This window comes from Vanellus vanellus (assembly GCF_965231255.1).
Source record: "Vanellus vanellus genome assembly, chromosome: 15".
Taxonomy (NCBI): domain Eukaryota; kingdom Metazoa; phylum Chordata; class Aves; order Charadriiformes; family Charadriidae; genus Vanellus; species Vanellus vanellus.
Window position 1 is genome coordinate 13,230,770 of NC_138920.1, and position 27,618 is coordinate 13,258,387.

Consider the following 27,618-nt stretch of genomic DNA (forward strand, 5'->3'; position numbering starts at 1 on the left):
CTGACATGGCTAACTGTCACCACAGCTATCGGCACTGCTACCCATCGGCACGGCTAACCCTGGGCTGGACAGAGACACCAAAGTCTGGTAAGGCTGAAATGTAACGCGGAAGAAATACTATATTTTCCTAGTTGGGTTTCTCCATTTTCGTGTCTATTCTATGGGTATTGAGTCATCTTCCTCCCTTCCCTCCTCCTCCTCTTCCTCGGGGCGGAGCGGTGGGAATCGCCCACAGGGGCACCTGAGGGGACACTGGAGTTGAGGTTTTGGGCAGCACAGGAGCTCGGAGCAGCACCCCATGCTCCCCATCACCTCCTGCTGCCAGGCGGCAGTGTTGGCCCTGGTGGGTCCATCTTGCCCAGCCCAGGCACCAACACCGGCACCGGCACCGGCATGTCCGGCGGCAGAGCTCTAAGCCAGGTCCCCAGCCAGCAAATGGTCCTTACCCCACGGTGCTGCCGGTCCCGCGGCTACGGAATGCTGCCAGGATTGACGCCTGTGGCTGGGGGAGAGGGACAGAGGTCAGTGCGCTCCGGCCCCCGACCCCCCTGGCCCCCCCGAGCCCTGGCAGCGCCCACCCACAGGACCGGGCTCGGCGGTACCCGACGTGCCGGCGGCCTGAGAGCCCCCGGCTTTATGGGCAGAGATGATTTAGTGCCCTGAGGAATATGCCTCCAGGGAAGCTGGGACGGCTTCCAACTCTTCCTTCCCTCCTCTATATATTAACTTTGCATGCATATGAAGCTGAAAGCTCTTCCAATCACCTCTGCAAATATTAATTAATCCTCACAGCATCCTGAGGACCATTATTCACTCCTACTAAGTAAATATTATTAAATCCTTTTATGAGAGGTGAAGTGACTTTTCCAGGGCTGTGCAGGGCATAAGTAGGAGCACACAGACTTTCTCTCGTGACCGTACGCCTGGAGCCACCACGCGCGGCAAAGCAGCTGCCGCTCACGGGTAAACCTGCCCGTGCCCGAGCCAGGGCATGTCTCCGAGGACCAGGGACCTCCATCACCCCACAGCACCGCTGCGTCGTGTGGGGTGGAAGTCCTTCATGGGCCCATCCCGAGATGCATCAGCATCCCATGGCTTCTGCTGCACCCTGTGGCCACGGGGACCCACTCCCCGCTCTGGGCCAATACTCCTGTGTCCCCCCTGGGTGTCCCCACTGCTGCGGCTGCTGCCCCTTTCTGGATCACGGGCACGAGTGGGGATCCCCATCGCGGCATCAGAGCTGGACTTACTCTGAAGGAGCCAGTCGATGAAGGCGCTTGGGAATGGGGAATTCTGCAAAAAAAAATAAAGGAGGTATTAAAGCGCATGACTGTGGGTGGGAGGGCAGGCAGCACGGGGTGGGGGCAGGGATGGGACACGGCCATACCTGCAAATCCAGTTCCAAGAAGTGCCCAGATGTCACCGGCAAACTGGAGAGGGCAGAGTGGATTTTCCCCAGGAGCCCAAAGGAGACGACACCTGGGGAGAGGGAGAGGCTGTCAGGGCTGAGCAGAGCCCACTGCCTTGTCCAGGAGCCTGCCGGAGCGCTCTGCCCGCCTGGAGCATCTGGGAGAGACTGGGAGGGCAAAGTCCCTGCCCGGTGACATCCCCAGCACCAGAGGAGGGAAAACCCTCGTCCTTCCTGTGGGTCTCAAACCTCCCGGGTTCGAAGGTTCCCATGAAAGCGACTGCCCTGGAGCTACCTGGGGCACGTCTCATCACGCAGGAGACGTTTTGGGTAAATGAGGACAACGCTGCACGGAATGAAGCAGCAATTGCATCTGTGCGGGACTCGGAGTGGACAGAGCTGGGGAGGGAAAACCCACCGGCTGAGCGGGGCTGCAGACTGGGAGGTGTCCGGGCAGAGCTGTCTCTCTTGGCAGCAGCTCGGGTCTGGCCCCAGTTAGAAAAACAACCGTGAGAACAGCAGGATCGTGATGGTTTTGTGCTGTCTGGCAGCGGGGAGGTGAGCCGGGACTGTGCCACCCACGGCAGCTTTGCTGGCGGAGCTGAGCAGCTCCTGCTCCGAGCAGCTCCATCTCCCACGGCTCCGGCTCTCCCGGGGACACGCGCTGCCTGTGGAGATGGCTAAACACGCAAAACTCCAGTGTCACTCTAAAAATTAGTTTAGAAAAGTTAACAACTTACGGTTGAGGAATTGTAGCTTAATATTGATGATGCTGACCCAAATATTCACTAACGGGCAAAGCTGCAACAGTAACAAGTGGCACAACCTCAGTGAGAATACGGTGGGTGTAGCGACGTGTTTCCCTAACATCGTTTTGAGTTTCACAGACTTTAAATCAAGATGGAACAATCAGCTCCTAGAGCACAGTTTCCTCCACGGAAAAAGAGCAGTGTGAATTGTTCAGCTCCCTTCTCAAAATGGCACAGATTCTGTTGAACAGGATAAAAGATTTTCGAACAGGCACCTTATTTCTAAGTGAGGCTGTCACTTCTGCTTACCGCACCGCCTGGGCACCAGAAGGTGCTTCAGAAAGCGATTGGTTACAAATTATCCCGTAACATTGCATGATGGAATTTGAATTACTTCTAACAAATAAATCCTGACTGTAAGGAAGATCAAGGAAATCTGCGGAATTCACTTATGGGCTGTGGGCGTGCGTCTGTGCATGCACATATATATACGTATGTGTGCGGAAATCTGCTAGATAATTATGGCAAGAGCACTAATTTCAGTTAAAGTGCAGCATCTCACAGCAAAGGACTTTCAGGCACTCACCAGCGCAGGTACTAAAGACCGAAGAGAAGAGTTCAGCAAACTGCTCACCAGATTGGTGAGGACGCTGGAAAGGATAAAAGAAAGCCAAAAATTACCAGGGAACTTGTCAAACCCTGGGGCTCAGCATCCAGACAGATCTGAACTCCTCCGCTGGTCTGCAGCGCCGTGAGCACCGAAGAGGAGCACCAATTGTCTTCTTTTATCGCTGGTGTTAAAAGATGCTGTAAGCCCACAGCTCCCCCAGGCTTTAGCAGGAAATACAGATGCTCAGGACTTTGCTTCTCAAAAAATCTGATCGTTAACCTGTAAACCTGTGCCCAGGTTTGAGACTGAAATTTTGCCCCACTGCAAACTTACAAAGAGCTGACCCACGGCTGGTCCTGACTAGTTATTTTAACTATTTCTCTGTGCACATACCAATATCCCATCCCCTCATACGTTTCTCAACAAAAAATTGGCTTTTCTATGAGAAAATCCTGTGGGCTCCTCGTGGCTGGATAATGGAGCTGCCACTCGCTCTGCATGCTGCCCCAGAGATTTTTGCTGAATTAACCTTCTCTGGGAAGCACTGGGTGGTCTCAAGTCTGGAAACTAGAGCTTGGCTGGGCGGCTCGGGGGCAGGGGAGGGAGAAATCTGCCTCCAGTGAGAAACACGGCCCTACGCTGGAGACCGCGGTGAAGCCCCAGGTCAGCCCAGGGGGTCGGGCTCAGCTCCTGCGTGTGATGGACCTGTCCTTGCAAACCACCTCGGTGCGTGACGCGAGCCCGGGAAGGGGGAACGCTCCCACACTCACCCCGTCCGCAGGTTGACACTGAAGCCGCTGAGCAGGTTGCTGCAATCCTTAATCACTAACTTGAGGTCACCAGGGGTGTCTTGGGTCAGTGTGATGTGTGACGTGATGTTCGTTTCTACTGAGGATCCACTCAGAAAGTGAAAAATCCTGAAAAATAAGGAAGCGGCTTGGAGGATTATGAAGGAGGCCGAAGCAGCACACAAGAGTGGTATCTATGGCTGAGCTGCAAGCTTGGGCTCGGCTGGGACAATCTTTTAGTCTCAGGACTTCCATCAGGCTCGTGGTCCTGTTACCAGATCATTGAAGTCCCAGCGTGCAACAGGCACCGAGGGGTTTCCAGGACAGTTCTGACTTCAGGCGGAGGAAGGACAGGTCAAGATAAAGGAGCATGGAGCCTTCTTGGCACTTTGCTCTCAACAACTTGTCCACAGGAGGATCTCTGCTTCTGCCGGCTGCCACAGACTGAGACCGTGCCTTTGGAGTCAGGACAGCTGGAAATATCCTCAGGGAGAGGCAGCAGCACAGCTACGAGTTTTCCTCACCAGCCCCTTGCTCAGTGTTTAGGGACATTTCTCCAGCACCCAGGAACATCCCATCCTCCCCAGCACCCTCAGACCCCCACGGCCACACTGGTGTCTCACCCACCCTCACTGCTCACCCTGGCAAGCGCAACACCAGCTTCGAGTACAGGTTCAGCACGAGTTCACTCCCGTGAAGAACCTTCCATGACACTCGGACGTTCTCGAGGTTCAGCACCTTCAACCTGGGGGTCGACACAGAAGCAATCCTGCCTTGAGCTGACAGGATCAGCAGGAGCAGACACTGCAGTCCCATCTCTGCCTGTGCATCATTTGACCCGTTACCTATATAGATATTCTCAGTTAAAAGTGAAGGTGGGGAAGGGACAACCCTGGGCCCAAGAAGACCCAACTGCAAAGTGGAGTCAGGTTGCGCAGAGCTGTGTCCCCCTGAGTCTCCAAGGGTAGAGCTTCCTTCACCTCTCAGGGTGTCACATCACTCCCATGGAGAAGACTTTTCCCATCTCTGGCTGGAATTTCCCTTATCACAGCTCCTCATGTGAGCTGCGAGCCCGGGACTGGTGGTTTGTATAACAGGGAGGATCTGGTCCCCTTGAGCATCCCTTTAGGGGAATCCTTCCTCTGGATGTTGTTTGTTACCCTGCAGTGAGCACCACTGCTGTGCTTCTGCTCTGACTTACCAGGCGAAGCGTGTTGACTTGCGAGGGCCTCCTTCACCCAGCAGTCCTTCACCCAGAAGACCATCAAGACCAAGCAGACTTCCATTGCCTAGGAGACCTCCTTTTTCAAGCAGCCCTGTGCCAAGCAGACCTTTGTCTCCAAGAAGACTTTTATTCCCAAGGAGGCCATTGCTGAGGAGGCTGTTGCCAAGGAGACCATTGCCAAGGCCTTCTCCGCCAAGGATGTCTGTGCTGAGCAGACCACTGCTGCCAGGTTGTCCTCCTGCAACAGTCAGACCTCTGTTACTGTTCTGGCTTTCATTGCCTAGAAGCCCTCCTCTCCCAAGCGCACCTATGCCAAGTAGACCTTCCTCACCTAGGAGGCCAAGGACCCCAGATCTGCTGGGTTCATTTCCTGCATCAAGGGAACCTCCACTTTCTTCTCCACTTGGACTTCCTCTGCCAAGGAGGCCGGTACCAAGTAGCCCACCTTCACCGAGCAGGCCTGTGCCAAGCAATCCACTTTTTCTGCTGACGAGACCTTCACTGCCAAGGAGTCCAGTACCAAGCAGACCTGCACCAAGGAAGTCCCAGTTACTAATCAGGTTTCCACTGTTAGAAAGATTTAACAAGAAAGGTTGGTTCAGGTACATTAGGTTGACCTGCTTGTGAGGTCTCACAGGGACCCCTGAGCATCCTTGAGTTGGTTTCCTCACAGAGCCGAGCCTGCCAGGAGGCAGGCCCCTGATGAGCAGACGGACAATCCATGAGCCCAGCGTGGCACAGGACACACCAGGACCGAGGTGGGCGTATGGCCGCCTGTGCCATGACACTCCCCAGGGAAACATGGAAAACTTCTGAGCTCACCATCTTTGGGTTGCGCTGGGCTCAGCCCAAGGACACTGCCCAGGTTGAGGAGGCCCTGGGAGGGGGGCAGGAGGCCCCCAAGGAGGACGAGACACCAGAAAGGCAGCATCGCTGGTCCCAGCACCTGTGGAGAGATCCATATCAGCCCAAGCACCAGCCCCACTGTGCAGGAATTGGCAGCCTGGGCACCGGTCCAGCTCTCCATCCTTCATGTGCGCTGCCTGGCACGGTGGAACAGGTGGCCCCTGAACATGCAGGCTCCGTCCCCCAGCCCACGGGACCAGCCTGGACCCACAGCACCCTCTTCCCACCCAGAAAGGTCAAACTTCTGGTTATCAGGGAGCAACTGGAGCGCAGTGACATGCTGCTCTAGAGTCATTGATGTTTCTGTGCCTGGCTGGGCCACCCCACCGTGGAGCTGGCTGCCTGACATTCCAGGGAAGTTTGGAGGGGAAAATGCCATTTTAAAGAGCAAGAGGGATGGAGATGAGACAGGAGAACCTTGTACCAAGCGAGACAGATGGCTTCCGACCGCTCTGAAATAGCCCTGAAAGAAGAACATTTTAAGGAGCACAGCCGGATAAAAAATGGCACGTGTCAAAGTCGTGTCCTTCTCCTCGTTATGAAGAACACTTTGCGTTATTAAATCCCAAAGCGCAGCCAAAACCAGACTCACTTTTCCGTGGACAGGTTGTTTGTTTTTCTCATCTTGCTCCATTCAGCCTGTGAAAAGAGTCCACTTTCCCTGTATTTGATCTGCCTCTAGCCAAAAGAAAGCACCTTCAAGGACCTCATGTTCCTGCGTGAGCTGGACTTTTTGGGGTTGCAACCAACACTGTGGAGTGTTTGTTTATACACAGAAAAGTGTTTGCAAAGAAATGACAAGGGGCACTGGCTGAAGCACTGACGTCGGTCCCAGTTTAAGGGAGCAACCGCCTGCACAGCCCACGTCCCGGACCGGACACCCCGGCTTCTCTCTTCCGAGAAAAACAATGTATGGGCGGCAGATTTGAGGTTCAGCGGTGAGGAACAACATTATTTAGGTCAGACTGAACAACTTCTTTATCTGTTCCAGATACTTTAAAAAAAAAAAATCCCTCTATGACACTTCTTGGCACAATTAAATTAGACTTTAATTCACTAGACCGTCTTTTACATTTTCCCTTTGATCAGCATGTAATGATGTACAGCTCCTGTAGCTGTGATTATTGAACAGGAGAGAAAGATAGAGGCTTGAGCAGCTTCCATTGAAAATCGTGTCAAATAAAATCAGTGGGATTTGTTGGAGGGTCTCTGCAAAACGTGCACAGCATTGTAAAAGGATGCCAAAATGGTTGTCAGGTCTTTTAGAAGAGCTCTTAGAGAGAATACTTGAGAAAGTAGACAACCATCTCTACGGTTATTAACGATATCTATCTGGTTGCTACCTCCTTGGTCACATGCATTTAAGTGAGCTGAACATCTTGTACATGCAAAATGCATGTATGGCTTTGCAGATAAACGCTTATTTTATACCAGTTGAGATGAGATCTGATGAGCTGAAAACTGTTCTGAATTCTCATCACCAAGATCATGAAAAAAATCCCCGTCATTTCTGCTAGCTTAGTCATTATAACAAACTTAACAACAACAAAAATAAACGTGGAATTTGACAAGCAAGAGCCCTACTAGCTTTAAAAATTAATTTTCATAAATTATTAAGTGTCGCTACAGAAATCAAAGGAAAACATCATTAAAATTCTCGCTTTTAAAGCCGAGTTGCACTTTGCTGTAGGTCGCCTAATGGGAACAGGAGCTCTGTGGCCACGGTACCTTAATGCCACTTACCTGAAGCCCTTTGATGTGGCGGTGCGGCTGCCCGCGGCCTCTCAGCGGCGGTTGGCAGGAGCAGCTCTTATATACCCGAACTGCAGGAACAAGGAAAGTCCAGGGAAGGATGAAGCGGGGATACTTCCTCTTCGCTGGCTGTCAAGTGTGAACCCTGCACCAGCCTGACCCCGAATGCTCTCGCAGCCTTGCTGGACTGTGGCCAGCAGCACCCAGCAAGCCCAGCGGCTCGCCCCCTTCCCCCCGGGTACCCTGCCAACCCGCTCCTCGGGGCTTGTCCCCTTCTGCCCCCTCTGACTTTGAAGACAGCGCACGCTTGGGGCAGCCGCACCGGGTCCGAGAGCCCAACAAGACAGCGACCGGCAGCCCCTGGGTGCGGGGGCAGGGGCTCACATCCCCGGGCAGGGGATGCTCTGGATCAGGTCCCATCCAGCCCAGCGCCACACAGCTCCTTGCACGTGGCCCAGCGTGGCTGGCCATGGCTGTGGCAGGGACATTGGCCGTGGCACAGGTAGCTGTTGCTGCTCACAGCTACTTGGCATCTCTCTCGCTTTGCTCTCCCAAAGCAGCCCGGAGCGAAGCAGGAGGGTGCCAGCACCCAACAGCCCAAATTGCCATGGGACGCGCAGACCCCAAAGCATCCCCTGAGCATCACAGTTCCTATGACACAACCTCAGAGCAGTCAGGGCGAAGGGGGTGCCGCAGGGGGTGGGGGATGCTCCCGAGCCTCTGGCTGAGCAGAAGGTCTCCAGGATGGTTCAGAGCAGCTCTGCTCCAGTGGATGCTCCATCGTATTCATCCGAGCACAAGGGTCTGAGGACAGTGAGAGGTGGGAAATTACCTCCCAACAAGTTCATTATGTACAGAAACAGCACAAGGCTGATTAAGAAAACCGAAGTTATCACAAACTAAAGAGTGTGTGGATTTACAGCACACCGGCTGCACCGTGAACGCTGCCTGTCACCCAGAGGTTCTCAGGAGGTGGCTTGTGCCTCCAAGAAAGATCTTGGCAGTTTAAAGGAGGCTTAAGAGACAACAAATAAAAGAAAAAGGGGGAATAAACACAGAGGGGAAGGGAAAGGGAGCATGAAAGATGACAGAAAAACCTGAGTCTGGGTTTCCAGGTGTTTTTTAGGGTGGATTGGAACTGGACAGAAGCAGGACGCTGCCTCAAAGGCAGTGATATTACAGCCATTCCAGCTATTTCCTTTCACCTCAGGAGCAATTGGTGGCTTTAGAGCCTTAAATTAGCAAAGGCTTCATCGCTTCAACAGGCAGCTGAACCGCGGGAAAGAGTCTGTGCATAAATAAACTGTGCAGTTCATGCAGAGTTCATAGGCATCGATGGGTAAATTACTCCAGTGTCCCCGAGCGCTCCTGGGATAAAGCCCCAATAAAGCCCGGGGCAGGTGATGGCATGAGGGGTCCTCAAGCCAAACTAACAAGAGACCCCACAGCTTTGAGTCCAGTCCCTGAAAAGAAGCCAACGTGTCTGGGTCTAACGCGGCATTTGCCTCCAGAGAGCTCTCTGCCCACCCTGAGCTGGGTGTCGGGTGGGCACCGCCGGGACTGGGCAACGGGGCAGGGGGCTGCAGCCCTCCCACCCACCGCAGCTGGGGTCCCCAGCACAGCGGGGTCTGTCCTGAGCCCCTGGGGTTCACCAGAGCCAGCCACCCTCACACGCTGGAAAACCCTCTGTGGCAGCAGAGACAGCTGGACTTTATTAAACCCGAGCACAAGAACGCACAATACACCCGCATCCGTCTGAGGATACACAAAACAGTCCAAAACAGAATGTTTGGAGGCAAAGACCACCTGTGTTCCTTCTGTTCCAAACAGTGTAGGCGGGATGCAACATTTGCAAGGAAAAGACCAAGCTGCATTTGGCTGTTAGGTACAAAGAGAAATGCAGTGGAGCATCCTTTGGGCAGGCTGGGCTCCCATCCCTCCGGGGGCAGATGGGGACAACTCCCTTCCCAGCTCAGTGTCCCGGGCTCACGCCGACAGCACAATGAGGTCCTGGTGAAGCAAAGAGGTTACTTTCCCCCTCTGAACATCCTCCGCACAAGCGACAGGCACGACCTTCACTCCGGAGCGGAGCTGAGGTGCCAGTGGGGGAAACTCGGGGCACAGTCCGGGCACTTACTTCGATGACATCGACATCCGCATTGGTGAAGTCGATGTTCAGCAGCCTGGGGAGGGGAACCCCTGCTCCCAGCACGCCTGTGGGTCACAAGCCAACCCAGCTCAGCATTGCTGAGCTTCTGCCCTGGTCTCAGTCCCCATCTCCATCCTCCCCATGTACAAACCCCTCCCTCCGCGAGTGCAAAGCTCTCTGAAAAGGCTTTGTGTGGTGGGACTTAGCGCTTCGGTGAAACGTATCGACATTTGCTGCTGCCAGCAAAGCAGCAGGCGGGGGCTGCCCCGCGGAGGGGGCTGCGGGACCCCTGCTTTGTGATGTGCGGGTTCGCCCGCCGGAAGAACGCTGCCGTCTGAAACGAGCCTCCCCCCCATCAGTGCAGGTCGGTCCCACCGGCTCCTATTCTATATGGTGAGGTGAGTTACAGCTGCATAAACTCATCACATCGCGTACAGGCTAGCACGTGCGAGTACGTGGGCAAGGCATGCGAGATCCTTACCGTTCACTGCAGGCAGGAAGGCAACATCGAAAATCTGGCCAACGAGCATCTCCAGGACCGAGACCTACAACACGGAGAGGGATAGCTTAGTGCCACTGCTGGTCCCGGTCCCATGGTCAGCCTGGCCTCACCCTGTCCTGGGGCACGTGGGGATGCTCCACTCACACCAGCTAAACCCAGCATGAACCCTTGGGGCTCCAGCTCCACACCCATCAAATGCAAACTCATGATTTCACAGAAATTGGACTTTAAGCATTCTATGGTCAATTTTTAGTCCCAAAATAATGCTGTGCCACAGGCCCCTTCCCTCTGGCATTAAAGCTGCCTGCAGTAACCACCTCTGGAAACCAAACGTGTTCCATCTGCAGGTATCCTGCGAGAGGAGAGCCCAGGCTTCCTCCTGACTTTTGACATCATCCCCTTCGAGGCACTGGGATAAGCTTCTCCCAGCGCATCCCGAGGGGACGGTATGGGCATGGGCAGGATGTCCTGTGGTTCATCGAGGACCCCAAACCTCTCCCTTTCAGTGAGGATTTTTTCTGAAAATTTCTTATGGATCATCCATGAAAAATAAAACCCGTCTCCAGAGGTGAAAAAAAGGTGCTGTTAAAAATATGACACAACCGTTACACTGTAATTGGCCCTTATTTCTCCTGAGCCAATATCTATCAGCACTTTGCTTTCTGCAATAGATTTCATGTGTTTCTAGGGCTGCTCATGTTCTTACATCAAAACCACCGACAGAAGAAGACACCAAGGAGAGATGAGCCCTGCAGGGGGAAGAAGAGGTGAGTAAAATCCAAGCAGTTCCTCCGATGACCCAGTCCTGTCAATGCCTGCATTGTCATGCAGCCCAGGAGGTGCCACATCCATGGCCATCCCTGGCCACCCCCCAGATGGAGACCAGTGTCCTACTTCTCCAGGCTGACGCCAATCTTGAGCTTGTTGTCCTTGACTGAAAACTGGGCCAAGAGGGAGGTGTCCTGCAGACAGAGAGGTCAGGGCAGGGGTGGCTCCTACAGCCCTTGCCCAGCCTGCAGCCCAGCCGTGCCACATTGGGTGCAGGTCCCATGGAACCTCTTGCCCGCTGTGCGGGGAGGGGGAAACTGCAGGAGGAACTTCTGCAGGGTTGAAGGGTTCTGAAGGGTTGTTCCTTCATACGTACGATATTCAGAAGGCAGAGAGACTTCAGGACATCATCTGGGTGGATCACCATCACCTCTGCTGTAGCTGTGAGCCGGATCACACCTTTATTTTTCTTTAAGGTCACCACTGGTGCTTCAGGGACTGCAATTTTCAGCAGCAATTCATGTGATTCAGGGTATGCCTTGAAAACCTGTCAACATCCAAAACCAGAAAGTCTCTGCTGGCAGGAGCACAAATGGTGCTGTAACCAGGAACCACAGAGCAGGCTGCCCGCTCCGGCAGCATTTGCACAGTGCTGCTCTTGGGGCAGATCCGATCCTGAACTGCTCCAGCCCAACAAGTCTGTATCTCAACTGGCTGAAATGAAGTCAAGCAAGCTGTGAGCTCAGCCCTGTGGATGCCCTGAGCCCCACTGAGAACATCTCATGTCGGCTGGAGGACCACAGACAGCCCCTCATCCAGGCAGATGGAGCAAGGGTCATCTGTCACCCAAGAATGATGTAGAGGACAGGGTGACAAAGTGAGCTCTGGACTGCTGTGGTTTCCAGTTTTGGACCTAAGTCAGAGCTTGTTCAAGTCCATGGGACATCTGGGATGGTGCCTGAGGAGGAAGGGACAAGGAGACCTCCCCTGCCCTGGATGCTGCCTCTCTGACCAGCTTACCTGCAGTGCAAGGGGGAACCAGGACTCACCGCGGGAACAAGGGCTCCAAGGGTCGATGTCGTTAGTGGCGGGAGCTCAGGAAACTGTGACAGAGAAGAGAGAAATGCTGCACATGTGGGGGGGATTACACCTGAGGCTTTCACAATATGGTCTCTCACTGGCATTTTTTACCTAAGATAGCAGAGACTCTGACACATGGTACAGAGGAGCTGGCGCATTGGACAGTGGGACCAGTTTGCATGGCTGACAGCCCCGAGTCCTTCCAAACCTAGGACTAGGCAGTGGTCCCCGCTCACCATGCCGGTGGAGATGTCCAGGTCCAGGGCACCCTCCTTCTGCAGGACAGACAGCACCGAGCTGAGGAAGTTCACAGAGAGACCCAGCTGGGAGGAGCTCGTATCCTCCATCGGTGGCAGCGGCGGCATGGGGACCCGTGGTTGTGTGGGGACAGTTTCTGGCTTTCCCAGAGGATAGTCCACCAGGCCTCCTGCCACTCGCCCGACAACAGTCTGGAGTTACAGGGGAGGGAAGCACAAACCAAAATGTTTGCAATATTTGCCTTTACGGTTAACTTCATGTTCCTTCAGTGTGAAATTGCTGCATGCACGACCACACCAAGTCAGGCCCCGTGACACTTCCTTCTCCAGAAGTTCATGAAATGCAAACCCCACTGCGTTCTCCCATGACGGCGGCAGCAGCAAGAGCAGGGCACCAAGCCGGGACCTCCCCAAGCTTTTCACAGCGACCTCAGAGCCTGCTGCTCAGGTGCATGTGGCCCAAGGAGACCTTCCCAAACCCAAGTGAAATATCCCAACCCTTGTATGTAGATGGAAGGAGAAGATGTAGAACTTACATTCAAGTCTACCTCAAGGAACTGGCTGGTTATCAGGGGAAGGCTGGACACCGTGTACTGGATACTGCCCAGCAAACCCAGGGGCACCAGTGCTGGAGGGAGAGAGAGCAACTCAGCAATTCCCCACTGGGCTTGGGTGCAAATGCCCCCTCCCCTGCCCGCAGACCTTCTTCCAGAAGAGCCCTGGCTCGCAGGTGGACCCAGGGCAGCCACTTGGCCCCGGCTCTGGGTGCTCTGTGCTGAGTGGTAATGCTGCAGGAGATGTCATTTCCCTAACGAGCAGTGCGTGTCACTGCTGCTAATGGAGGGGAGAGCTCCCAGCCCCTGTCGATGGACGGCCTTATGCACCCAGGGGTCCTTCCGTCCGTGCTTAGAGACGGGGAGAGGGGAGATTTGGGGAGGGGAGAACGTCCCTCCGGGCATGCTGGGGCCCTGCTCCCTGGCTGCTCCCTGGGCTCTGGGCAGGGAGCTGCCGGGGGTCCCTGCCCCCGGCGCGGGGCAGACCTGGGGTCCGCAAGGTGAAGTGGGGGGTTTGCTCTTCCCACCTCGGGTGCAGCAGAGGAGGAAGTGTCACAGTCCTCATGCAGCCAGAGCAGTGGTGATGCGAGGGGCATGGCAGGGCAAGGCGTGGGACCCACCCAGTACTTACAGTTCACAAGACCCAGCTGGTCGTTGACAAGTCCCAGGGCGACATCGACCACCGGGCAGAGCTGCAAGAGTCAGGGAGGGACAGTGAGTATCCCACGTCCAGAGCCAGACAAGGACACACGGCCCAGCTCGGCTCTGCCATGCTTTCCCTGGGGACTGGAGCACCGGGTGCATGGCATGGCAGTCCCCACTGGTGACTCCATGGTGCTGCTGAGGCTGCACCAGCTCTGGATCTGGCCCTGGGCGTTTTGCCCTTCGGTGGATAAGCAGGGTTAGGACTGGGTCTCAGGAGCCCACGTAGGATGGCCGGGGAGACCCTGGAGCTTTCAGGAGGGAGGAGAGATTCAGTTAGCCCATAGCACGGTCCAGGGCATCATTAGAAGCTTCCAGGCACTTGGGCAGACCTGCACCAGGCTCGCTGACCTTATGTTTGGAAGAAAGGAGCAGCTTCTCCCAGGCAGATGGAGAAGTGGCACTTGTCCCCCACTAATCCCAAACCACTGGGCGGGCAGGTGGATGCAGCAGCCCCGGGACAGTGGCCGTGCTCCCGCTCTGGGACAGGAGTGATGCCGTGGGGAGCTGCACCACAGCTTTTTGGACTCACTCCTTTCCGGGGTGGAGGTTTCTTCCAACTTACCAGATTAGGAAGAAGTCTGTTGAGGACACTTGCCAGTAAATTATCCACAATTGGGAGCAAGCTGTAGAAAAATAAAGGAGCACCATGAAAAAAAAAAACTGTTGCAAAGTAAATGGGTCTTGTTAAACAATTCCCTGTGAATAGCGCGGAGCGCAGACCTCCCGGAGCAAGGCAATTGCAGCAGCAAAGTGCGTCGTGTATGCTTGGATTTTGCATGAGATAAGTGTAATTTGCATCCCAAAATAGCCAGTGGGAAATTTAGTGCTGCCTTTTATCTACTAGTGTATAGTCATCTTAAATGAGCAGAAACAACCTCAGCCCAAGTAGTTCCTATGACTTACATACCAAGCACTTACGTCTCAGAAGACCCTGTGCAATGTCCCAGCCCTCTGGGACAACATGTCCATTTACTGCAGCTGCGCGAGGGGCACACAGGGACCACCACCACCACCAGCAGCCCTTTGCTCAACCCTGTGACATGGCCAGTGAGTGGCTGTCACTGGCAGGGCTGGCGGCTGCCGGTGTCACAGCCACCAGTGGGACTGAGATGTGCAATGGGAAGTGCCCACGCGCATTTGCCAATCTGTAGATGTGGGCTGGGGGGTGGCAAAACCCAATGGTGAGGTGGCTCATGCTGGCAGACGAGGACACCTCTGTCACTCACCCTCTCAGGAGTCTGACTTTAATGCCACCAAGCAGGGTATCGCATCTTTCTGTCACCAGTTTGGGGTAGCCTTTGCCGTCCATGGTTAGCCTGACCCTTGCTGTGATGTTCACTTCCACCGCGATGTCGAGCAAACCCAGGAGGCTGTTCAAGGGGAAGGGAGTGACCTTCAGAGGAGCAGCCTATTCCCAGCGAACAGGATAAGTGTCCCCCCTCAGAGACACCCCTTCTGGTGGTGCTTCCACCAGGTCTGGGGGGCACAGCTGGCACTGCCATCAGCACCAGCCCAACCTACCACTTGGCATCGAGGGCCACCCGAGTGTAGAGGTTGACATGCACGCCGATGCCAGGCAGGAGCCGCAGGGACACCTTGGGGAGCGTCAGCTCCACGATCCTCAGCCTGCAGGGACGGCGAGGGGGGACACCACAGGTGATGGCTCTGAGCCCAGCACCCCACCACCCGGGCTGTGCCGCTCACACAAAGCCACTGCTCGAGGGGTGGGTGAGTCAGAGGCCATCTAGACAGGAAATAGCAAAAGACATGAAGTTTTCTCGGTTATTCTGCAGTTTGTGCACAGCTTGTGCTTGTGCTTGGTTGGCTTCAAATAAGAATTAAGACAGCTGCAAACAAATGAGCACTGGTTTCTAAATGGTGTCACCGACTGCCCAGGGCCAACGCATGGTTTGGTGCACCCTCTACGGGCAAGTGCCTTTCAACTACTGTTTGCTTTAACTTTCCTCGTGTAGCTCAAGACGCTCTTTTTCAACCAGCAATGTAAGCCTGGTGGGACTTGCAGGTAGTGTTTATCTCAGAGTATTAGCTCCAAACCAGATCTGAGCATCTACTGAAGCATCACCACTGCTCCCGCTAAACAACTCTGAGGTTTTCCCCCTCCGTGCAAGGAGCCCAACCAGTGCTGTCCTTACCCGGTGAGCCCCTGGACGGTGCTGAGCAAGCCGCCTTCCCCAAGGATGCCGAGCAGGCCACCACCTCCCAGCAGTCCTCCGTTGCCCAGAAGCCCTCCTCTGCCAAGAATGCCACCAGGGCCACCGAGGATCCCTGCCGTGCCGAGGAGACCTCCGTCACTGAGCAGACCTCCTTGTCCTAGTGCTCCTCCAGCAACTCCTGCAGGGATGCCATCCCCGGGGACATCATCACCAGCTGCCGGCCAGCCTCTGGGAGGGTTTCTGGGACCCCTACCATAAGCGTCTCCACCACCCCCTCCACCCAGCAAGCCACTGCCGGCATTGCCCCCTCCACCAAGCAGACCACCAGTCAGGGTCCCCAGCAGCCCTCCGCCACCACCACCCAGCAAACCACCAGTAATACCACCAAGCAGTCCACCACCGCCACCACCACCAAGGAGACCTCCTCCGAGGCCACCCAACAGGTCTCCACTTCCATCTGTGCCGGGACGTCCGCTTCCGAGCGTCACCTCTCCGAGGACACCTTGGAGGGCATTGCCTTGCCTGAGCGAACCTGTAAGAGCTGGAAGCATCACCCACCGTCAGCCTGTGAGACAGAGCTGCCTCCTCGGCCACCGCCGCAGCCTTCGAGCAGGGACTGGCAGGCCACTGCCAGCCCCCTGCCCAAACCATTACTCATTGTGCTCCTCAAGCACAGGTTGTCAAGGCGTTTGTGCTCTCCATTACCACCACCACCTATCCCTAACTATCTGCTGTCAGTTTTTCTCGTATACAATGCAACAGAAAAAGGGGGTTGGGATCCAGGACAGGAGGCACCATGTCAAGACCCGTGGTAAAGCAGCTCAGGGGAATTGGCCTGCAGTGGCACCAGGTAAGACAGCAAATGGTGTGGCACAGTTGCAGGGGTTGGGCACTGATAAATCCTAAACGTGAGATAATTGAGGTGCCGCGTGGCTTGAACCTGCTGAGAGGTGGCTCACCCCTCCGGAGCACTGCAGGCTCCCAGGAGGAGCAATCCCCAACGTGAGCAATGTCTTTCTCCTTTTAGGAGCCTGACCAATTTTAATTACATTGAAAAATGACTCCAGGTTCAGTTTGGATGGAGAGAACAGTCTTTTTTCAGTGGTGCCCAGTGATGGGACAAGAGGGAATGGGCACAAACTTGAACATAGGAAGTTCCATCTAAACATGAGGAGGAACTTCTTTCCCTTGAGGTTGGCAGAGCACTGGCACAGCTGCCCAGAGAGGTGGGGGAGTCTCCCACTCTGGAGCCATTCCAAACCTGCCTGGACACTGTCCTGTGCCACTGCTGTAGGTGCCCCTGCTCTGGCGGCGGGGTTGGACTAGATGATCTTCAGAGGTCCCTTTCAACCCTGACCATTCTGTGATTCTGTGATTTGCAGGCAAACCTCACACTCTACCCTTTCCATGGGCAATTCCCCTCCCTTCCCCAACTGATGGGGCTGTGCTGTGGTACCACGGTGTCAACCTCCCCAGGACCACGGGTCAGTTCCTTTTTCCCAGGCACCCCCTACAAGGAGGCAGAGTGACTCACCGTCACTTAAAACCCCTTTGTTGAGCCTGAGGACAGCATCTTTTGGCTGGCTTAGTGACGGGGTCAGCAGCGCATACAAGAGGGCGATGCCCAGAGCCAGTGGCATGGTGTCTTCTGCTCAGCTGGGAGTGCTGTGGGCGCTGGCAGGATCTGGGGGAGGACAACGGGAAAAGAGTGGAAATAGGCTTGGCGACCCCCTGGAGATGAAGGGGAGTTGGATATTTCGAGCTGGATGAAAATTTTTCAGTGAAAAAAAACATGAGCATTAGGAGGACCAAAACAGTTCACCAGTTAGAGCCACATTCAGCAAACACACCTGGGCACACACACCAAGGGGGGGAAGAGGAGGGTGTCCATATGAACATCCGCAGGGACTTTTTCCAGCCAGCTTCTGCACAACCCCAGCACCTGTTTGCTTATTCCTATTTACGGGCACCCCGAGCAACCTGCTCCTCTCCATCCCCGGTCACCGTGACATTAATTTTAAACTTACAGTACGAGATCGTTACTCATAACCTATAGACTAACACTGAGCTCCCCTCACTAATAACCACCCTGGAAATGGGTATGCAAATTAATGATGCGATTATACAAGCAACTCACATTTGGAATAGAGCCTTTCTTTTTAAAATGGCATGGTTTAACCTTGTATCAATAAAAACAACAACCACCACCTTAAGAGGATATTGCAACACAAAAAATCCCTAACTTTTGTGTCAAATGAATGTTTTATTCTTCAGAGAAAGGTTTTCATTTTACTATAGCAATCTTCTATTTGGATTTTTTGCAGGCTAGTCACTAAATAGAAACTGGAATTACTTACTTGTATTTCTACTATTACTGGTATTTTTTGCCGTGTTTTTTTCTTGCTCACCAGAGTATATTGCAAGTCTCGTAGCTGAAATGGTGGCTCTGTCCCCCCAAGCTTACAACACCCCGTATCCCTATTTTGACTTGTATTTACCTGCTTTATCCCGAATTTCAAAGCCCGGCTTTGGTCTTCAGTGCTCAGCTCTCGCTCAAGGGGAGACCTTACAGCGGTCCACAGGCACCTCTGCTTTAACGTGCAGGAACGGTGAGTCCTTATATAGCGGAGCTGATGCGGAAAAAGTGGAAAGATGCCTAAATTGTCAAAGCTGAGCTAGTGGATTGAGTGTATAAAGCAGCATTTGTGGTTTTAATATATTCCAATATAAACAAAAGATTTGTAAAACAGGGAAAAAAGTTGAGCAACATGTTATTGGATGCCCAGTTATCGGGCAGCACTGTTACCCAAGAGCCCGGAGCTAAAGCAAAGGAGAAGGAGCCCGAGACTCTGCGGGCTGCAGCACGTGAGGCTGCCACTCGCCCTGAAATAGCCACGCTGGAAAATCAGTTTATTCCGGAAAAATCCCTGCTAACACTTACACTCAGGCTGTCACACACAAACTACTGTATCGGGGTAATTTTTTGAGTTTCCAGCGAGCGTGTGGGGAGGCTCCAGACAAGTGCCAGGAGATCTTTTTATCTCCTTTAGTGCTCAACCTGAGAAGCAGTTCCTGAAGGTCATCCCACCCATCCCCGCAGCCGCCAGCCGCTTCCCGGCAGGCGGTATTTCCTCAGCCTCCAAAAAGCCCCTGTGCCGTGGGACAACTCGATCCACGTCAGCTCCAGACCATAAGGACACTTTTGTCCTGGTGTCCTCAACACTTAATACCTTTGTGAGGCAGGATGTGTTGCTCACAACCCGGTGCATCTTACACAATAAGGGGATAATACGCTCCTGGATGAAGCAGCGGGGAGGTGTAAGCTCAGTTTAGCCGTGGGTGGCTCCGCGCAGGGCCTTGCGCAACAAGCACAGCCAGATTCCAGGTGGGACACGCTGCAAACCACCCCCGGCAAGGAGCTGCTCCCCCTGCAGCGGCTGCAGCGAGGGCTCCAAATGAGTGGGAAATGTCAACTTTGCTAAATCTGCGCCGCCGTCGCATTGCGAACACCCCTTCTGCCCCTCGGCGCTCCGGCACAAGGGGCACCCAGCCGGGCAGGGCACCCACGCGCACCAAACGCCAGCTCCCGTGGGAGCTGCCGTTTCACACCTCGTGCCACAGGTTGAGCTTCAAAAACGCTTTCTGTAAGGTATCGGCTCGTTCGCTATAGGTACAGCCGCCTCTTCGAGCTGCGCTGCCTGTCCGTGGGCCGTATGGCATAGGGGCACGGCGGAGACACACGGGTGGCGGCAGCCAGAAACTCATCAAATAAATATTCAGAGAGAGAAATACTGAGGCAGTGAGAGATTTTATTGAAAGAGCAATACGAGAGCGAACTTTATACTTTATAAAGAGCTCTGCTTCATGACTATGGATGTTAAAAGTGGCCACAGAAACCCCCGCTAACATCCACCAGCCGAGCAGCTTTCCCTACCCCGGCGCCAGGCCGCGCCAGGAGCAGCCGACCAGAGACGGTCCCCTGTCCCCCTCCGGCCACAGTGACAGCACGGGGCAGTGCTCAAGAGAAAATGAAGAGGGAGACAGCAGAGACGAGCGGGGTTTGGGGGCTCGCGGCACATCGCCTGCCTCAGACGGTGAGCAGGGTCGAGGGTCCTCCCGAGCAGAATCTTTTCAGAGCGGTGTCAGGAGAGTTGTCTGCCTGGAAGAAGCAGCCCAAAAACTATTCAATTTTCTCATTCAGACTTTCACCAGCTTTTCCCTACATCCCAGGTGAGGTTTTCCTGCGGGCCCACACCGACAGAGGGATCTCCTGCAAACCTGGGGCAGCCCTCAGGAAATGGGGCCGGCCGGGGCAGCGCGGGGGTTTGGGTCCCACAGGTCCCTGCCCCAGGGTGGGCGCATCCCCCGCTCCCCGGGAAGGCAGCGCTGGGGCAAAACGGAATCCTTACGTCGGTGATGTCAACTTTGGCATTCCTGAAGCTGGTGTTGAGAACGTTGGGCAGAGGGATCGACACGCTCAAGATGTCTGCAAAAGCAAGTGAAAACATCTCATCACGGGGTGGGAAACCTGGGCACGGGCAGCGAGGGAAGGGGGAGAACCCCAAATCCAGATGAGTTTGAGGGAAGAGGGGAGCCAGACCCCGGCCATACCGTTAATGGCAGGTACGTACGCAGCCTCAAGGACTTGATTGATCCACCCTGTAACCGTGGAGGCCTGCAGGGGAAGAAGATGCATGTCAGTGTCTGATGAAGAGAACAACAGTTATTGGGACGAAGACAGCGATGTCAGGCTTAGCAATTCGGTTCTGTCACTGCAGGATGCTCGGAGCTATGAAACGCGAAGGCGGGGGAGCCTCCTGCAGTGAAACTCTTCCAGGATTGAGGGTGGGAGGACACACAGGGACATGCTCTTTGGGTAATTTCTTCTTGATTATTCCTCCCCCCTTCCCAGCACCCCCGCTGTGCTGACAAGTGAACATATACATTCAAGTGTCACTGCTATAGGGCATAGGAGATCGACAGGGCAGAGAGCAATTGGCATCTGCCAAGAGAAGAAGAAATGCGGAGACTTAAGAATTGGCATTTTGATTCTCCTTCCCTGCACAGAGTTTCTGGCCATCACATCGCTCACTGCAGCGCCTCGATCCAAAGCAGCGTGCACTTACACTGAGAGGGTCGAGTCTCAGGGGTGCCCGTGTCAGCTTGGTGCTATAAAAGATAAAAACAAGGCAGAGTCGGGGTACATCGCGTACAGCCCTCCTCCAGCTTTCCAAACGCTGCTCAGACCCTTCCTTGATCCAGAATTTATCTCACCCACATAAAGATACAAGGATTTTGAAAACAGGGTGACTTTTTCACAACTCTCTCATCACTTCAGACGTGTACTTGGTCTGAGTGAGGTTGGGGCTGGGAGGAGGCAGGAAAGCTCCGGCAGCCCTTTACATCTCTACCATGTCACACTCCCCACTTGCTGCCACCAGCCCCATCTCTTCAGGCTCCTGGGACCGTCCCCAAGCAGAACCTCCTCCCTACCCGCAACGACTGCAAAGCTCAGCTCTACCTGTCAAGAGCCAGGGAGGTTTGTAGTTTGCCGTCGGAGACCGATGGGATGATGTTCAGAACAACGTCCTGAAATTGGAACAATGGAAAAAATGAGGTTATTTCCCTGTGTAGCTCCCAAGACTGAAAAGAAAACACAGAGTATTTGTAACTAACCCATTCTGAGAAAAAAACACCTGTCTGTGCCTAGAAATCGCATTTTTTTGACGGATGGCATCATGTATCTCTCTCCCCAGGGTTCACCCTTCCTGCCTTTGTTTTCTATTATTCCTTAAACAATTCACTTGCCCTTGGTTCTGAGCATTTTTAAAGGATGGGGTACTGCTGTTCTGAAGATGTAGTAAATTCAAAAGTACAAGTACTAGGTGGCTAAGGGCAGGAGAAGCCGAGGGGATGCTGGAGAACAGCCAGACTCATCCTTGCTCTGTTTCGCAGGTCTCGTCCCCCGGGAGCACACTCACCGTATCGAGGGAGAAGAGGGGCCTCTGGGAGGACTGCTGGAGGGGACTGAAGATATCAATGGCGGCTTTGAGGGTGGCGGTGGCTCTTCTGCCCCTCACGGCCACCACTGGCTTGTTGGCCACCCGCACGCGCAGCTCCAGCGGCAGAGAGCCGGGGAGGATCCTGGCAAGCTGAACGGGGCAGGGACAGGTCAGGGCAAGGGGGTCCTTGCGTGGCTGGGGTGGGTGGGGGGGTTGGAGATCAATGCACACGAAGGAGGTGGCTGACCTGAGGGATGAACGGGAGAAGGGCAGACGTGGACAGCGAGATGCTATTGGGCACCTGTGGGAACAGCACCAGCAGCGTCGGTGGCCAGGAGGGTTTGTGCAAAGCCCACTCTGGGCTCAGCTGGACCCCACAAACAAATGCAAGCACAGGGTGGCGAGCACGCTTGGGTCATCCAAGAGAGACCCAGGACCCCAACCCGGCCTTGGAGAGGGGTATCGCGACTCACCATTGAGTTGGTGATGTTGAGGTTGAAGGCTCCCTGCCCCTGGGCCAGCTCCAGCAGGTCACTGAGGGCGCTCTGGGAGAGACTGAGCCGTGGCAGGCGGCCGGTGGCCAGTGTCAGGCTGCTGTCGAATGGCAGTCCCTGCGTTGAGGCCACCGCCCTGCCCTCCATGTTCTCACTGAGGAGCTGCAGGGGACAGAGTGAGGAGGGACATTGGTGGGGCTTGGAGGACTGCGGTGGCACCGGCCACCCTGCCCACCCACGGACCTCATGGAGAGGCTCATGCGGGGTTAATCAACACTTTAATAAACACATGGGTGCTTCAGACTGTTCTAGAACAGGCAATGGTTGCTTATGCTACTGTTTTCCCTTTAAAACACTGTCACGTCTCCCGATCAATAAGACACGTTGCCAATATTTTTGGCCTGGTGATGGTCCCTATTAATTACTTACCAAACTTTTACAAACCACTTATAAATGGAACCTGCTTGTGAAGGGTGACCACTGATCCTGTATGAAATTAAGCTTTTATGGTTAACAACAACGAGAGTGCTACATCTATACTTAATTCAGCAGTATCAAGCCAACCTTGCTCGTGCTACCCTCAAGATTAGCAAGAAAAAAACAAGGTAGTGACCCAGTGGTGGCGTTAGCATAGACATGGCGCGACCACACTCATCAGTACCTTCCAGCCAATGCTGTCCTGAAGACCGCTGGAATAAGAGGAGCCTTCAACAAATAGCCACCACATTTGGATGAATTACCCAAACTCACTAAGTCAAAGGTTTTGGGGTCAGAGAAAGCAATGGCACTTACGTTTAGATCCAGCTGGACAGCATCACCGCTGAGGATGGACAATGGGGGCAGATCTCCCAAAGCCCCAAGTGGGAGCGCAGCTGCGGGACACAGGGAGGAAAGCTTTTAAGCTGCAATTAGAGGGGAATGCTCCCAAATCCCATGGCCCCAAGAGATATGGGAGCCAACGGCAGCTCCTCCTCACAGCATTCCCAGCTGGACAAGCCACTGGGAAGCACCATTTTGCAGCAAAAATGTTTCTAAAAGCAACAATTCCTGAAGTGGCTTTCTGCAGGAAAAAACGTGTGCTGCTGCTCTGGAGCAAGGGAAATTGAATGTTGTGCTTGAGCTGAGAGTTGTGTTTTTAGGAAGCTGTTAAAATATTTGTATTTACCCAATGTAAGAAAAACCAACTAACCCCAAGTGCAGGGGGTGACACAGGAGCAGAGGGAAAGGAGGGTACCAGCACTTACGGGTCCTGGAGCCGAGCAGAGAGCTCATCACGTTGAGCCTGGCGTTGATGATGTTGCACCCCTGGGGAGGCAGAGGACAGTTAGAGCCCTGGGACCCGCACCCCAGCGGCTGTATATTGCGTTAACACGAGTAGCAAAAACCGGCTCTGCTGGGGTTGCAGGAGCCGCTGCCAGGCAGGCTTTGGTGGGATGCCCCGTTTGGTGGGATGTCCCGTTACTGCAGCGCTCAGTACCAGGTGGGTGAACGCCCCTCTAAGCCAGGGTGGGTTTCTCCTCCTGGGCAAGACTTGCTCACTACTGCGACTGCTGAACCAGCACATGGCTCAGAAACCCATTTGCCGGTGGAGCCTGGCACGGGTGAAGGTGCTGGTGCCCGCTGGTGGGGAGGACGGGTTGGCCGCCCCAGCAGAGCCCGCAGCTGTGCAAACAGCCATGTCCCCAGGGGAAGCCTGGCCCGCTGCCTGCCCTGCCTGCCCTGCCTACCCTGCCTGCTCACCCACCCAGCACCGTGCTGACGGCTCGCGGGAAGGTGGCTTTGCAAACTTACCACCTCACTCAGGGAATCACTAAGGAGGCGTCTTAAAGGCTGCTCCAGAAGCGGCACATTGGGTCTGGGTAACAGGCAAATAGGAAATACAAAGTGATGTAGATTAATGGCTGGAAAATAAAAGTACTTTGCATAATAGAAATATGAGGCCTCGCTTGCACTGTCCAGGGCCATATTCACTGCCAAAATATTACCAAAACCAAGTCCTCTGAATCCAGCCCGGTGCTAGGTTCCCAGCACAACCCAGAAAAATTCTTTCTTGAGCCCAAATTTTAAAAGAAAGGTAAGCAGTTCCCCTCTGAGACCAGCGGCCTCAGGCACAAAAGTGCTGCCTTTGGTGGCCAACAGCACCGAGGTTCCCCAGTGCCCCAGGGGCCACGTGCTGGCCATGAGCACTCCACTCAGGTAGATGCAGACCTCACAGGGATGCTGCCTGGCAGGGATGCCTACCTCAACTGGATGTTTATGTCAAAAATCTCGCAGTCCTTATTGTTCTGGGGAGCCGCCCACTTGTCCTGGACCAGCATGGACACATCTGCTTCCACCTGCTCGCAGAGCGCTCTGCCTGGCACACTGCATGGGGAGGAACATAGCACGCGGCTCAGGAAACTTGCTGGCCATCTGCTTTCCAAAATGATGGTGACCCCCCCTGGCCTGAGCCATGCCCCTGACCGACATGCCATACCTGTTGCCCTCAACCAGCAGCTGGGTGTTGAAGCCCACTTGGTGTCCAAAGCCTGGCAGGGAGCGCAAACTTATTTTGGGGAGGGTGTTGTTCACAATTTTCATCCTGGATGGTTGAAATGAGGAAAAAGTCGAAAGTAGTACATTTGTACAGCGGATGTCCCGTCCCCTCACCCTCCTGGGTGATTGCAAAGCCATGGTCTTGGGGTCCTCTCCACCCTGGGTCAGCAGAGATCCCTACCACCCAGGAGCACCTTGCAGCACATACAATGTATGCTTGCACGGCAGGCACATACAGAAACTCCCAACAGCTACACCCTCATTTATGAACCTGCCCCAGGAGGGGAAAGGGAGTCCCATATGTTCAGACAGCAGGCTCCAGACCAGACCCTCCCTTCTCCAGCATGGCACAGATACACCAAGGGCTGCTCAGGGACACCCATCTCCCACTCTCACTCACCCCGTGGGATCTCCACCATTTCCACCAAGATTGCCAATGAGACCATCTTTGCTAAGGAGACCACCTTTGCCAATGAGAATATCAAGGACAGCATCGAGGAGACCATCAACAAGGCCGTCTTTGCCAAGGAGCATGTCAAGGACACCATCTCTGCCTACGAGAGTGTGAACAAGACCATCTCCATCTCCACCAAGGAGATTGCCAATGGGACTATTTTTGCCAAGGGCAACACTAGGCAGATTGCCACCAACAAGACCACGTTGATGCCTCTGGAGGTCAGGTGCGGGTGGTGAACCTGTAATATATGAAAAAATGGATGAGAAGTCACTCTGAGCTATGTGTACTCAGTACACAAGCATGCTGTGTCAGCCTGGCTGTTCCTTCCCCTCCACTGTCCCTCTGGTTCCCTCTTTATACAATAGAGGTGGTGGCAAGAGGCACTGTAAAGTATCTGAAGTACTATCTCCAAAGAGCTTTATAAATGCAAATTATCAGCATTGCCACTACTGCTGAATGGATCTGGACCAGCTTCTGATTTTCTGAGCATGGTCAAGAGATAGAAAGGGCAGAACTAGTCTCAAAGAAAAAGGTAAATCCTGTCTCTTCCATATGCTTACCATCTACTTGGCCAATCAAGGGCATGATTCCAAATCCTTGTGAAGGGGCCAGCAGGCTGCAGAGGAGGAAAACAGCCCAAAACACAGACATCTTCGGTCCTGATAACTGTGGAAAGTGATTGCCATGAGTGCAATGCTGGGACCGTGAGCACAAGTAGCGGAGAGAGGAAAGAGGAGGATGGAGGAAAGAAAAAGGAGGAATGCCTGTCAGAGAAGAAAAATTCAGAGGAAGCTGCTGGCACCTCTCCCGCCTCCTCACCATGCTGGTGGGCACAGTAAAACTCCCGATGGCACTTTCCTGCAGGAGGAAGCAAAACTTCAACAACAGTTGCTCCAAAGACCAACCATCACAGCAGCCAAATGAAAAGCAGGTGGTTGTTCCTGCTTTAATCCCTCAGCACTGGTGGGCAGTGTTGGTGACTGATCTGGACAATCTGGGGAGCATCGCTTCTGGGTGGGAATTTTTCCGAAAAACAAGATTCTGTATCCCACTTGGTGGAAAAATAGGACATTTCTGACAACATGATCCTCTCTAGTCACAGAAAGAAAAGCAATGGCATCTACGCAGGACAAATGCACCAAAGTTATCTAGTAAGGGGAACATCTCCTGGTTTGAATGTCATGATCTCTGCACAAAAATCAAACATCTGAGGCTTCCCTCAGCGTAAAAGCAGCTTTTGCTAGAATTGTGAGAAGGTGGAAACAATTTTTAAAGTTTCAGTGTCATTGAAATATTTCTGTGGGACCTACAACTTGAAGTAGCTTTATTTTTTTTAAATAACCATAATGAACTTCATTGCCCCAGATCTATTTAAATGTAAATAGCACATCAAAAAGGGATCAAAACAAGCGTGAGAGGTCTAATTCACCTTAGGTAAAAGTCTGTCTCAGCTAACAGAGTTACACCAAAAATAATTTAAGTGATAATTGTTTATGAAAACCATGAAATACCCTTTCTTCTTCAAGGACTACAAATACAATGAACGTACATATCTGTTCTTGAGAAACTCATAGTGAAAGCCACTGCACATTTTACTTGTCAAAGCATAATTCAGGCAGGCAGCAGGCAAGAATAACAAGTTTTGTTAAAAAGCCAATACTCCCAAACGAGCATTAAGGATTCTTCTTTGGGAAGTATTCAGGTCTGCAGAGGCAGAAGCTAAGAGCATGTTTTTTGAGGAATAAGGTTGCTCTTACCTGACCAAGCTCTTGACTGCGAGGCTCTCTCCAGCCAACGTCCCTGTCTTCTGAAGATGACCTGCATCGAGCATCCTCATATATAGAGCTTTACAGCAGGAACAAGGCGAACGATGTCATCAGGGACATCCAGAATTATCGGGGGGCGGGGAGCAAAACAAACAATATACGGTTTCTGGTGACTTCCACTGCAAATATTTCCTTAGAGATGTTAAGAGTTAGGTAAATCATTGAGCAACAACCTGTAGGTGCAGAGGCAGACCTGGCCAGCTCTGGGTGTCAGTCCACACACCGTTGCCTCGTTTGGGACATCAACTTTTGGGGCTTGCTCTCGTGTCAAGATGCAGACACGGCTGAGTCATACCCTGATAAAATACTTCAGGGTTGTTTTTTTTTCAAAGAAAATTGAGGTTGTGACTGAAAAATGTGTCAAAATACCGGCCACCCCCTGCTGTTAAGTACTTGTACGATTCTCAGTGCTGCTGTACTGAGCATTTACCCTCACAGTGAGCCCATGCAGTGGGGATGTTCCACACGTTATGGGTGATAAATGAAGCACCGGGCAGCACCTTTCTCAATGTAAAGACAGACCCTGGAGACAGTAACAGACCCGGGTATTCACCGTCCAGGCCAGTGGGACATGACCAATGTTCCCATCCCAATGTGCCTACAGACTGTGACCTTATCCAACATTTATCACAGCCACCAGCACCTGTCCAGTGACCTGAATGGCTCATAATCCATTT

The 27,618-nt window shown here is 53.6% G+C and overlaps 2 protein-coding genes across 2 annotated transcripts; both read right to left on the reverse strand.

Moving 5' to 3' along the window:
- Positions 1-5,111: 5,111 nt before the first annotated feature.
- LOC309677972 (BPI fold-containing family B member 4-like) lies at positions 5,112-17,267 on the reverse strand (the record flags this gene model as incomplete). The annotated part of the gene is made up of 15 exons (XM_082490883.1): positions 5,112-5,309; positions 9,576-9,652; positions 10,069-10,132; positions 10,796-10,838; positions 10,984-11,051; positions 11,234-11,404; positions 11,907-11,960; positions 12,174-12,386; positions 12,731-12,822; positions 13,380-13,440; positions 14,016-14,076; positions 14,680-14,823; positions 14,975-15,079; positions 15,607-16,159; positions 17,162-17,267. The coding sequence occupies 15 exons, from the start codon at positions 17,265-17,267 to the stop codon at positions 5,112-5,114; spliced, it is 2,010 nt and encodes a 669-aa protein (XP_082347009.1).
- A 2,447-nt stretch (positions 17,268-19,714) lies between these two features.
- LOC309677973 (BPI fold-containing family B member 3-like) lies at positions 19,715-24,703 on the reverse strand (the record flags this gene model as incomplete). Its single annotated transcript, XM_082490884.1, has 13 exons — positions 19,715-19,786; positions 20,037-20,113; positions 20,239-20,302; positions 20,754-20,796; positions 21,149-21,216; positions 21,609-21,779; positions 21,877-21,996; positions 22,103-22,285; positions 22,916-22,995; positions 23,368-23,428; positions 23,915-23,978; positions 24,365-24,487; positions 24,600-24,703. 13 exons carry the CDS (start codon positions 24,701-24,703, stop codon positions 19,715-19,717), a joined length of 1,230 nt encoding a protein of 409 aa, XP_082347010.1.
- Positions 24,704-27,618: the final 2,915 nt, after the last annotated feature.